This window comes from Trichechus manatus, unplaced genomic scaffold (genome assembly GCF_000243295.1).
Source record: "Trichechus manatus latirostris isolate Lorelei unplaced genomic scaffold, TriManLat1.0 scaffold00001, whole genome shotgun sequence".
NCBI classification, from domain to species: domain Eukaryota; kingdom Metazoa; phylum Chordata; class Mammalia; order Sirenia; family Trichechidae; genus Trichechus; species Trichechus manatus.
This window is the reverse complement of record NW_004443937.1, coordinates 11,971,891-11,983,733: the sequence shown is the minus strand read 5'-3', so window position 1 is coordinate 11,983,733 and position 11,843 is coordinate 11,971,891. Positions and strand designations below refer to the sequence as shown.

The 11,843-nt window shown below is 40.2% G+C and overlaps 1 protein-coding gene across 1 annotated transcript in view; it reads right to left on the bottom strand.

Annotated features, from left to right (window-relative positions):
- Positions 1 to 11,843, bottom strand: part of SYN2 (synapsin II) — a 162,780-nt gene that overhangs the window by 150,728 nt on the left and 209 nt on the right. Inside the window, exon 1 of the mRNA XM_023739727.1 lies at positions 11,656 to 11,843. This exon is cut by the window's right edge and continues 209 nt beyond it. Within this exon, the coding sequence (XP_023595495.1) occupies positions 11,656 to 11,843 (188 nt within the window). The remainder of the gene's footprint in view (positions 1 to 11,655) is intronic.

Here is an 11,843-nt window from a genome sequence, read left to right as displayed (position 1 = left end):
ACAAAAATCCGTTGGATTCCTATATACCAATAAAGAGAACGATGAAAAGAAAATCAGGAAAACAATATCATCTATAATAGTCCCTAAAAAAATAAAATAGTTAGGAATAAATCTAACCAGCAATGTAAAAGACCTATACAAAGAGAACTACAAAACATTACTGCAAGAAACCAAATGAGATCTACATAAATGGAAAAACATACCATGCTCATGGATGGGTAGACTCAACATTGTGAAAATGATAATTCTACCCAAAGTAATCTACAGATACAATGCAATCCTGATCCAAATATCAACAACATTCTTTAAAGAGATGGAAAAACAATCATTAACTTTATATGGAAAGGGAAGAGGCCCTGGATAAGTACAGCACTATTGAAGAAGAAGAATAAAGTAGGAGGACCCCCGCTACCTGACCTCAGAACATACCGCACAGCTATGGTAGTCAAAACAGCCTGGTACTGGTACAACAACAGATACATTGACCAATGGAACAGAATCGAGAACCCAGATGTAAATTCATCCACCTACAGTCACCTAATCTTTGACAAGGGCCCAAAGTCCACCAAATAGGGAAAAGACAACCTTTTTAACAAATGGTGCTGGCAAAACTAGATGTCTATCTGCAAAAAAATGAAACAGGACCCATACCTCACAGCACATACAAAAACTAATTCAAAACAGATCAAAGATCTAAGTCTAAAACCAAAAACTATAAAGATCATAGAAAAAAAAATAGGATCCATGCTAGAGACCCTAATACATGGCATTAACAGGATACAAACCACAACTAACAACATACAAACTCCAGAAGATAAACTAGATAACTGGGATCTTCTAAAAATTAAACACTTATGCCCATCAAAAAACTTCACCAAAAGAGTAAAAAGAGAACCTACAGACCGGGAGAAAAAAATTTGACTATTACAAATCCAACAAAGGTCTAATCTCTAAAATCTACAAGAAAATCCAACATCTCTACAACAAAAAGACAAATAATCCAATTAAAAAATGGGCAAAGGAAATGAACAGACACTTCACCAAAGACATTCAAGCAGCTAACAGACACATGAGGAGATGCTCGCGATCAACAGCCATTAGAGAAATACAAATCAAAACCACAATGAGATACCATCTAACCCCAGCATTACTGGCACGAGTCAAAAAACAGAAAATAACAAATGTCAGAGAGGCTGCGGGGAGATCAGAACTCTTATGCACTGCTGGTGGGAATGCAAAATGGTACAACCATTCTGGAAAATGATATGGTGCTTCCTTAGAAAGCTAAAAATAGAAATACCATATAATTCAGTAATTCCACTTCTAGGAATATATCCTAGAGAAATAAGCGCTGTGACACGAATAGACATATGCACACCCAGGTTCACTGCAGCATTGTTCACAATAGCAAAAAGATGGAAACAACCTAGATGCCCATCAACAGACGAATGGATAAACAAACTATGGTACATACCCACAATGGAGTACTACGAAACGATAAAGAACAGTGATTAATCTGCGAAGCATCTCACAACATGGATGAATCTGGAGGGCAGTATGCTGAGTGAAATAAGTCAATCACAAAAGGACAAATACTGTTTATGAGACCACCACTATAAAAACTCATGAACTGCTCTGACCAGGATCACAACAGAGGGTTCTGGACAGAGCTGGAGAAGGATATAGACCATAATTGTAACTTACAAAAAAAAAAGACCAGATTTACTGGCCTAAAGGAGACTGGAGAAACCTCGAGAGTATGGCCCCCAGAAACCCTTTTAGCTCAGTGGTGAAGTTACCTCCAAGGTTCACTGTTCAGCCTGGGAGTGGACAGCCCCGTAAAACCAAATGAGACGACTAACGAGGTACAGGAGTCCAGTGACAAGGGCCAGAAGGGGAAAAGGAAGCTGGTGATAGGGAACCCAAGGTTAAGTAAGGATATTGTTGATGTGTTGTGAGATTGTTAACCATTGTCATAGGGCAACATTTGTAGTAACTGTTAAATGAGAAACTATTTTGTTCTGTAAGCCTTCATTCATCTTATGTGAGAATAACAGCACAATTGGAAGAGCGTAGTCAATGTCACTGAACTGTGTATGTAGGAATTTTTGAAACGGTGTATCTTTGGCTACGTGTATTTTCACCAAAAAAAAAAAAAGGTTGAGAATTTAGAGGGTTAATATGTTGTGGGGTTGTTAACCAATGTCATAAAACAACATGTGTACTACTGTTTCATGAGAAACTATTTGTTCTGTAAGCCTTCACCTGAAGTACAATAAAATAAAAAAAAATTTTAAAAAAAACTCATGAAAAGGTTTACACACAAAAAAACAATCTTTGATGGTTACGAGGAAGGGGAGGGGTAGGGGTGAAAACACACTAAATAGACAATAGATAAGTGGTAACTTTGGTGAAGGGTAAAACAGTATACAATACTGGGGAAACCAGCACAACTTGTTCAGGGTAAGGTCATGGAAGCTCCATGGACAAATCCAAACTCCCTGAGGGACCAAATTACTGGGCTGAGGGATATGGGGACCATGGTCTCAGGGAACATCTAGCTCAACTGGTATAACAGTTTATAAAGAAAATGTTCTACATTCTACTTTGATGAGTAGCGTCTGGGGTCTTAAAACCCTGTGAGCAGCCATCTAAGACACCCCACTGGTCTCATCCCTTCAGGAGCAAGTGAAAATGAAGAAAACCAAAGACACAAGGGAAAGATTAGTCCAAAGGACTAATAGACCACAACTACCAGGGCCTCCACCAGACTGAGTCCAGCACAAGTAGATGGTGCCCGGCTACAACCACTGACTGCTCTGACAGGGATCACAACAGAGGGTCCCAGACAGAGCTGGAGAAAAATGTAGAACAAAATTCTAACTCAAAAAAAGACCAGACTTACTGGCCTGACAGAGACTAGAGAAACCCCGAGAGTATGGCCCCCAGACACCCTTTTAGCTCAGTAATGAAGTCACTCCGGAGATTCACCTTTTAGCCAAAGATAAGACGGGCCCATAACGAGACTAAAGGGGCACACCAGCCCAGGGGCAAGGACTAGAAGGCAGGAGGGGACAGGAAAGCTGGTAATAGGGAACCCAAGGTCGAGAAGGGAGAGTACTGACATGTCATGGGGTTGTTAACCAATGTCATAAAACAATGTATGTACTGTTTAATGAGAAGCTAGTTTGTTCTGTAAACCTTCATCTAAAGTACAATAAAGAAAAAAAAAGGAATATTTAGTCATGTATTGACATACGTCTCTTCTTGCAAAGATTAACAAGCATTACCACATAGAAAAAAATTATAGAGCAACTGTACCATGGAAATGATGTAGTATGGGGAAGGATCTTAGAGAATATTTGTTCCAATCCTCTCATTCAACAGATTTTAGAGAATCAGAGTTCAAAGAGACAAACTGGTTTACATAAGAATACATGATGGCATATCTGCATTGAACAAACATTTCTAAGGTTCAGACAACCACATCTTCATTCCTCAGGATAGCCCACCTCTGTGTTCCCACAGCATCCTCTATACACTAATTACCATACTATATTAAAATTCTGTTTAAATGTTTGTCTTTTCCATTACTTGAACTGGAAGTTCTCAGTAGACAAGGCCTATGTCCAACTCATTCTTATATCCCCAGCACCTAGCTTGTGGTAGATGCCCAATTGCCTTGAAACATATTGTTGCTGTTAGTAGCTACTGTTGAGTGGATTCCAATTTATGGCAACCCACGTATTACAGAGTAGAACTACTCCGTATCATTTTCTTTGCTGTAATCTTAATGGAAGCAGACAGTCAAGTTTATCTTCTGCAGTGTCACTGGGTGGGTTCCAACTGCCAACCTTTAGGTTAATAGTAAAGCACCTAGAGACTTTGCACTGAACCATATCCCAGTTAAAACTTGTTTTATAAATTTTTAGGGGAAGAATCATTAGCCATTAGAGAGATGTAAACCAACACTACAATCAGATACCACCTTACCCCTGCAAAAATGGCACTGAGTATCAAAAACAACAACAAATGCTGGTGAGGTTGTGGGGAGACTGGAACCCTTATCCACTGTTGGTGGGATTGTAAAACGGTACAACCATTATGGAAAATGGTGTGGTGCTTCCTCAAAGCTAGAAATAAAAGCATCTTATGATCCAGCAATCCCACTCCTAGATATATACCCTAGAGATCTAATAGCAGTGATACAAATTAACATTTGCATACCTATGTTCATTGCAGCACTATTCACAATAGCAAAAAGATGGAAACAACCTAAGTGCCCATCAATGTATAAATGGATAAACAAACTGTGGTACATACATACAGTGGAATACTACACAGCTATAAAAAATAGTGATGATTCTCGAAATAAGACATGGGTGAATCTGGAGGACATTATGCTGAGTGAAATAAGTCAAATCAAAAAGGATAAATATTGTACGATCTCACTTTTATAAAAAGACAAGAATAGGTATACATATAGAAACAACGTTCTTTGGTGGTTACTAAGGATAGGAGGAGGAGGGAGGGGGAATCACTTTCTAGAGAGTAGACACTTCTTACTTTCGGTGATGGGAAAGGCAATACCAAATGCAGGTGAAGTCTGCACAACCGACCAAAGTAAATGATGACACTAAGAAGTACACAAGAATAAGGTTTTTGGTAAATGTTATGCGATTCTGCAACAACAGCAATAAAAACCAAAAAATATATATGTGGTTATATAGGTAGATATGTATGCATATATGTGTATCGAAGGATGTATGTGAGCATACGTACATGCATATATTGGTATATCTGTAGGCGTATGTATATACATGTTTGCGTGTGCTGATATATATTCACATATATAATAAAGCACATAGAAGGCATAATTATGGATATTTCCCAGACATAACCAAACACCTTGCGGGATTGGTTTACTGGGTTTGAAGGTTTAGGATCATAGTCTTGTGGGACAACTTGGTCAGCTGATATAACATAGTTCATAAACTTTATGTTCTACATCCTAGTTGATGAGTAGTATCTGGGGTCTTAATGCGAATGGCATTCTAGCTATTGGTCTCTATTCATCTGGAATAAAAGAGAAAGAAGGGATCCAAAGACTCAAGGAAGAAACTACTCTGCAGGACTAATAGCCCACATGAACCACAGCTTCAACTATCCTGAGACCAGAAAAACTAGACCACTACCAACAATTCTGACCAGGGACACAATAGATAGTCCCAGGTAGAATGGGAGAAAAATGTAGAACAAAACTCAAATTCTTAAAAAAGATGAGACTTAACTGGTCCAGTAATGACTAGAGGAATCCCTAAGACTGTTGGCCTGAGATACCCTTTAAACTTGGAACTAAAACAACACCCGGAGATTAGCTTTCAGCTAAATAACAGATTGGCTCATAAAATAAGCAATATCACCAGTGAGTAGTGAGCTCTTTTAAAAAATCATCTATATGAGACCAAATGACCAACATTTTATCCTAAAGGAAAGATGGGAAGTAAGGGGGGCAGGGAAGCTAGATTAATCAGAACAGAGCAATCACAACAGAAATAATGACAATGTGGACATACAGCGAAAAATGTAACCAGTCACTGAACAACATGTATAGAAATTGTTAAATGGGAACCTAATTTCTATGTAAACTTTCACCAAAAACACAATAAAACGTTATTAAAAAAATTTTGAAGGGAAGGTATGCACTTCTGGCAAACTTCCTCTTCAGGCCTCCATTACTTTTTTTCCTTTGTAAGGGGTGCAGCACAACATTTAAAAAGACTATGTTATGAGTTAGAACCAACTCAATGGTAATGGATTATTGCTACTACAGATCTGAACTTGGGCACAGAAACATAGTAAGCAATCTTAGGTAGACAGGGACACTAAAATAAAAACGGGTTCCTGAAAGGAAAGTCATCATTGCAACACAGGTCCCATTCACTTTATCAGAAAGTTGGATTTTGATGACCAAGTCTCTAAGAGGCTCCTTCAACCATTTTAGAATCACTATACTGAAATAACGAAACCCTGGTGGCGTAGTAATTAAGGGCTATGGCTGCTAACCAAAACGTCAGCACTTTGAATCCACCAGGCGCTCCCTGAAAACCCTATGCGGCGGTTCTACTCTGTCCTATAGGGTCGCTATGAGTCAGAATCAACTCGCAGCAACAGGTTTTTTATGGGTACTCATGTGGTTTTTTAAGCACTTACTAACAACTCCACAATGAGTCTTTAAAAGAAGACATAAACAGTATTTTTAAGGAAAAAAAAGGATAAATTTGAGGGATCTACTGAAAGAGTGATATTAGAAAGAAACTTGAGATGGAGTCATGTGAGTTCTAGTCCCCCTTCTCTCACTAACTTACTTGATCTTGGGCAAATTATTCCATTTCTCTGGGCTAGATGATCACTCAGGTCCTTCAAGTGCAAAATGCTATCATTATAAGATCAATGGTGTTCACTGATTTTTGAGTCAGGGATACAGAAAGATAATAAAAATACAGAGATACTGTGGTACTGTGGTATAGTGAAAAAAGCTTGGTAGAAAGACTGAAGTTCTGGATTCTAGTTCTGGTTTCTGTCATTAACTAGCGGAGTAGCCTTGAACAAGTCATTTCCTCTCTCCAGACCAAGATTTCCCCATTTATAAAGTAACCCAGATGATCTTCCAAATCTAATAAGTACAGGCAACTGCTGCTATAAACAATAAAGTTCTATGTAACCCATACGCTTGTGTTAGTCAGAAACAAGGACATACAAATACTTTGCAGAGAAAAACCCAAACCTCACTTGAGGTTCCTACTCATGTATTTTTCTAGAGCCACTGACAGTGATCCAAACTAACGACTGTACTTTGAATTCCCCTATTCTTAATGAGATGTCCAAAGGCTGGCCAGAAAAAAAAAAGGAAAAGAATGGAAACAGGTGCTGCCTACATAATACATTAATCCATACTCTTAGCTCTCTCCCTCTTTTTTGCCACTCTATTTTCCTTATGTTCCACTGTCTGGACTGAATCAACTCTCTCTCTTTTTATTCAAATTATTCAAGGCTCAATTCAAATCTCACTTCTTCCATAAAGCTTTCTCTTCCCACTCTAACCCCCATCAATCTCTTATGCTTTTAAACTTCTACAGTAGTTCCCATTTGCATTGCTGTTGTAAAGATTAAATGGGATTTGTAAAGAGCTAAGTACAACATCTGGTACATAGTAGTTGCTGAATAAACGACAATAGCTGTGGTGTTGCCACTCCTTTAGCACTAATCACATATCTTTTAATTCAGTGCATTTCAATTTAATGTGCATGTCAATCACCTGAAGATTTTGTTCAAATGCAAATGATTCAACTGATGTGAGGTGAGACCTGAGATTCTGTATTTCTAACAAGCTTCTAGATCCACTAATGCAAATGGTTAATGCGCTCAGCTGCTAACCTAAATGTTGGAGGGTCAAGTCTACCTAAAGCACCTCAGAAGAAAGGCTTGGCCATCTACTTCCAAAAGATCAGCCACTGAAAACCCTATGGAACACAGTTCTACTCTGACACATGTGGAGTTGCCAAGAGTTGCAACTGACTTGACAGCAACCGGTCTTTTTTTTAAACAAGCTCTTGGTTGATGCCAATGCTGCTGATTCAGGGACCACACTTTGAATACAAGGGGCTAGTTTTAGTAAACTTAAAAATATATATATATTATCTACCCACCTGGACAGTAAGCTCCTAGAAAGCAGATACTATGTCTCAGGTTTCTTGGCATACCTACCCTACACAAAGAATGCACTCAATGAACATCTGTTGACTTATCATACCTGCAGTCTCTAGATAATCAAGAGTGCTTGTGCTATACTGATTTTCAAATTAAACAGAGATGCACTAGGATCAAAGAGCTCACTTGGCCACTGGAATCAGAAATGCATGAATTGCATGTGTCCCTGGAATGGAGGCAAAAGTAGCTCTGAGAGAAAACTTACTTCTTCACCAGTTAAAATACATAGAAGAAAAAAACAACACACACAAATGGACGCCTGTTTCTTGCTTAGGCATAAAGTGCAGTCTAAACTGCACTTCAGATTTAGCTATGAACCTTAAAAGGAGGCATGTATCTTCAGGCAACATAAGAAACACTAATAACAATTACTAACAATGTATATGAGCTTGATTTCATTTTTCAGTGGCACAGATACATTTTTCAACAATTCTTTAGCGTGCAATTAATCTAAAGCTCTCAGGCAACCCACGAAAACACATTTCAAGCTAGAAAGGGACACAGACAGGAAGAACAGTCTCCAATTTTTCCATCAATCTAATCAGCTCTCCCCGCCCCACCAAAAAAATAATAATAACCAGTTGCCGCTGAGTGGACTCTGAGCCATGGCAACTTCATGTGTGTCAGAGTAGAACTGTGCTCCATAGAGTTTTCAATGGCTGATTTTTTGGGAGTAGATCACCAGGCCTGTCTTCCCAGGCACCCATGAGTGGACTCAAACTGCCAGCCTTTCAGTTAGCAGCCCAGCACTTGACCATTTGTGCTACCCAGGGACTCCCATTCCATTGCCCACAATTACACTGACAGAAATTCAAAGTAATCTGCTGTGTATTAAGGCTGCTCTGAGAGGCAGCCTATTTTAAGCCCTTCTTTTAAATCACCAATTATTTAAAAGCTTGTTAAAATCCTCCTTATTTTAGCATTCTATAATTTAGATGGGATCAATATTCTTAAATTCTACTGGGTGGCTACACTCTGATTTCCTATTTAAGCACAGGAAAATAATGTTGAGCATATATATGACACCTGCTCACTGAATACTATCTAGTAGCTTAAGCTGTGAGTTAAATTAATCGAAAATCAGCCTTTAGAGCAAAAAGCACCTTTTTAAGTTACTACACTTGTCATAAGCAGGCACCTGCTCCTTAACTCACAGAGACCTTTCAATAAAACTGCTCATCAATATTTCACTGAGATTTTTTTTTTTTTTTTTAACAAATCTGAGACACATGTTGGAAAAACACAAACTGCAATTCTGGGAACTGCTATTAAGCACAGAAACACAGAACTGCTGTCAGGCACTAGACTCAAACCGGGTTTCAATAAATCAGTGTTATTACTTCAGAGAAAAATCAGAAAACAGTTGAGAGTCAGCCCATAGAAAAAGTGGCTTCTATTACTTCCATCAGAAGCCAAGTCTCTAGGGCAAGGCAAATTCTCTGGTTCATTCCGGCAGTCTTCCTAGAGAATAATACTCTCGAAGGGGTTTCAAAGCTCACATCACTGAAGTATTTAGAACTAAACACAAATCTGCAGCAGCCTCATCATACTCATACAAATGCGTTATCTACCTAGCTGTGCCTTCCTAACTGGTAATTAGACTGAAAACAAACACCTTTAACAGGACAGGAGGTCAGGGCAAGACGCAGGAGGTTCAGATTCTTGCATAGAAAAATACAGCACCAATCTCATTCCCATTTCTCCCTCTTCCTGGCCTTTCTTCAAGACTCAACTTTTGTGAAGCCCTTCCCATTAACCCTGACTCTCACTAATTACTCCTTTTATTGAATGCCTGAAACACTGTCTCAACCAACAATTTAAAATTCCTTTTGTTAACTGTTTCAAGTATCCTTCTTGTCTCCCAAATTTGAGTGTGAGTTCTTGAAGCCCCCTTCCTGCCTAGAACCTATAGAGAGCTTATTGTTAATATTTCTAATATAATAATAAAAGAGAGGCAATATCACACAGGGGAGTGGCAACAGTGGAGTCAGAGGGGCCTAAATTCAAATCCTGGTTCTATCATTTGCTGGCTGGCTGTGAGCACACTACTTACCTTTTCTAAGCCTCAGTTTTGTGGTGAGAATTCAATGAAATATTATGCTGAGAGCTCCTAGAACAGTGTTTGGCTATAATGGATGTCCTTTAAAGTGTAGTTACCTTCCCTTCCTCTTTAATCCTTTTGTGCCCGGTGGTGCATATCGCGACCATGAACTTTTTCAGCCTCTGGGGCTTATCAGGAAGCTGCTGTACACCGATAGTGTGGCAGGGGCCTTTATGACTGTTTGAAACCAAAGAAATGGGCGTGTGCCACAAATTACTGTTTTTACAAGGTATCATACGAGGTGTCTGATTTTTTGGTTGGAAAAACAGAAATTTTGAAAATTTTTATTTGTTACACACATGTACCAGTAGATTCCGGTGGGGACTCTGGGGTAGAATTAATGGTACATCATATGCCTCCTTGTAGGAGGGGGCAAGGAAAAAAATCCGTATTACCTACCAAAAATCCAGACACACGCAATGATTCAGCATACATCCATTAATGAAAACACATGGCATCAACAAAAAATTCAAAGCAGAAAATAACTGGATCACCAAAGGGTTAATAAGTACTTGTTGATTTGAACCGAGAGTAACTGTCCTGGGGGGCTGCCAATGGCCAACTTTTACTTGTGTCTTTGTCATTTCCTGGCAAAGGTCCCTTCGGATTTTCTACTCCACTGTCTAGAAGAGAAAAAGCCAACCATACAAGTCTCCCAAATGACTATTCAAAATGGTCACATTAGCAGCCAGCAGGAGGGCATCTACTTCTCCCTTCCATCACACCCACACCAGCCCACCCTCCCTCTCTCCCAGTCGCCCAGTAAGAGAAAGATAAACAGTAAAGTAGCCAAAAGAGGAAATGGAAATAAACAGCTTTGTGGTCCGTCTGTGCCTCCCTCTTGGCAAGGGGCACTCAGGTTCAGTCTCAAACCTCAACTCCTGTGAGAACGGAAAGAAAAAAAAACTCTTCCCCATATTCCTTAAGAAAAAGCAACCCAAATTCCTCACCTGTTATTTCTTCAAGCTGTCTGCCCCTTCACCAGTCAATTCCACCAACACCACCCACCCAAACCATCCCCTAAGATAACCTCCTGCTACATAAAATAAATTCTCTTTTAATTAATTTGTCTTAAATGGACCTCATTCATGCTTTCAACAACTAGAGGTAACATTTCCCCCCATCCTTCACCATTTTAAGTTGGAAAAATGCTACGTTTCCCTTAAAAAAAAATTTCTTTAAGTTTCCCATTTACTGCATTCAAGCAGATTTCTTTTTATTTGTGCCCCTTAATAATGATCCAGAATATTTTACCTCAGTCTTCGTCTTTCCTGCCACGACCACTTCCACCTCACACACACAAATCGAAAAACAAACAAAAAAAAATGCACAAGCCCCTCCCTGCTGCATAAAATACAAACATTTTATTATTCTAAAATGGCCCTCAGCCACGCTCGGGGAAAACAAGCCCAGGTACACCTGGGCCGCCACATCTCATCTTATCAACCTTGATGTTAATACTTGCTATCAGCCTTCAGAGGTCCGGGTGAAAATACACCATCACCCTCCGCTCAGAAAAATACCAATGTCCATTCCCACTCTGCGCCTCCTAAAGTAGAACCTTTCATAATGGCCTGAAATGTCCCTTCAGGACCATTTTCACCTCAGCTGTTGGGTGTCTAAGCCGAAAAGTGTGAAGCCCCTCCCCCTCCCCCCCAAAACTCTATTTCTTAAGACTCGTCTCTGTTGCATAAAGTAGCTCCTCTGATTTGTCTTGGGGGATCTGAGCCTCTCCGCCCCCCGCTGCCTCGGGAGCCCGGACGGCGGCGGCGGCCGGCACCTACCAGTCGGTGTGCGGCTCGTCGACGACCAGCAGCACCTTGGCCTTCCTGGCGGCGGCGGGCGCGGGTGCGTCCACCAGGCCCGCCGAGGCGGCCGTCTGCTTCACGGCTTGGGACAGCGAGCTGAAGAAGCTGCTGCCCACCGACGGCGCCGCGGTCGGCTGCTGCGCAGGCGGCGGCCTCCGCTCGGG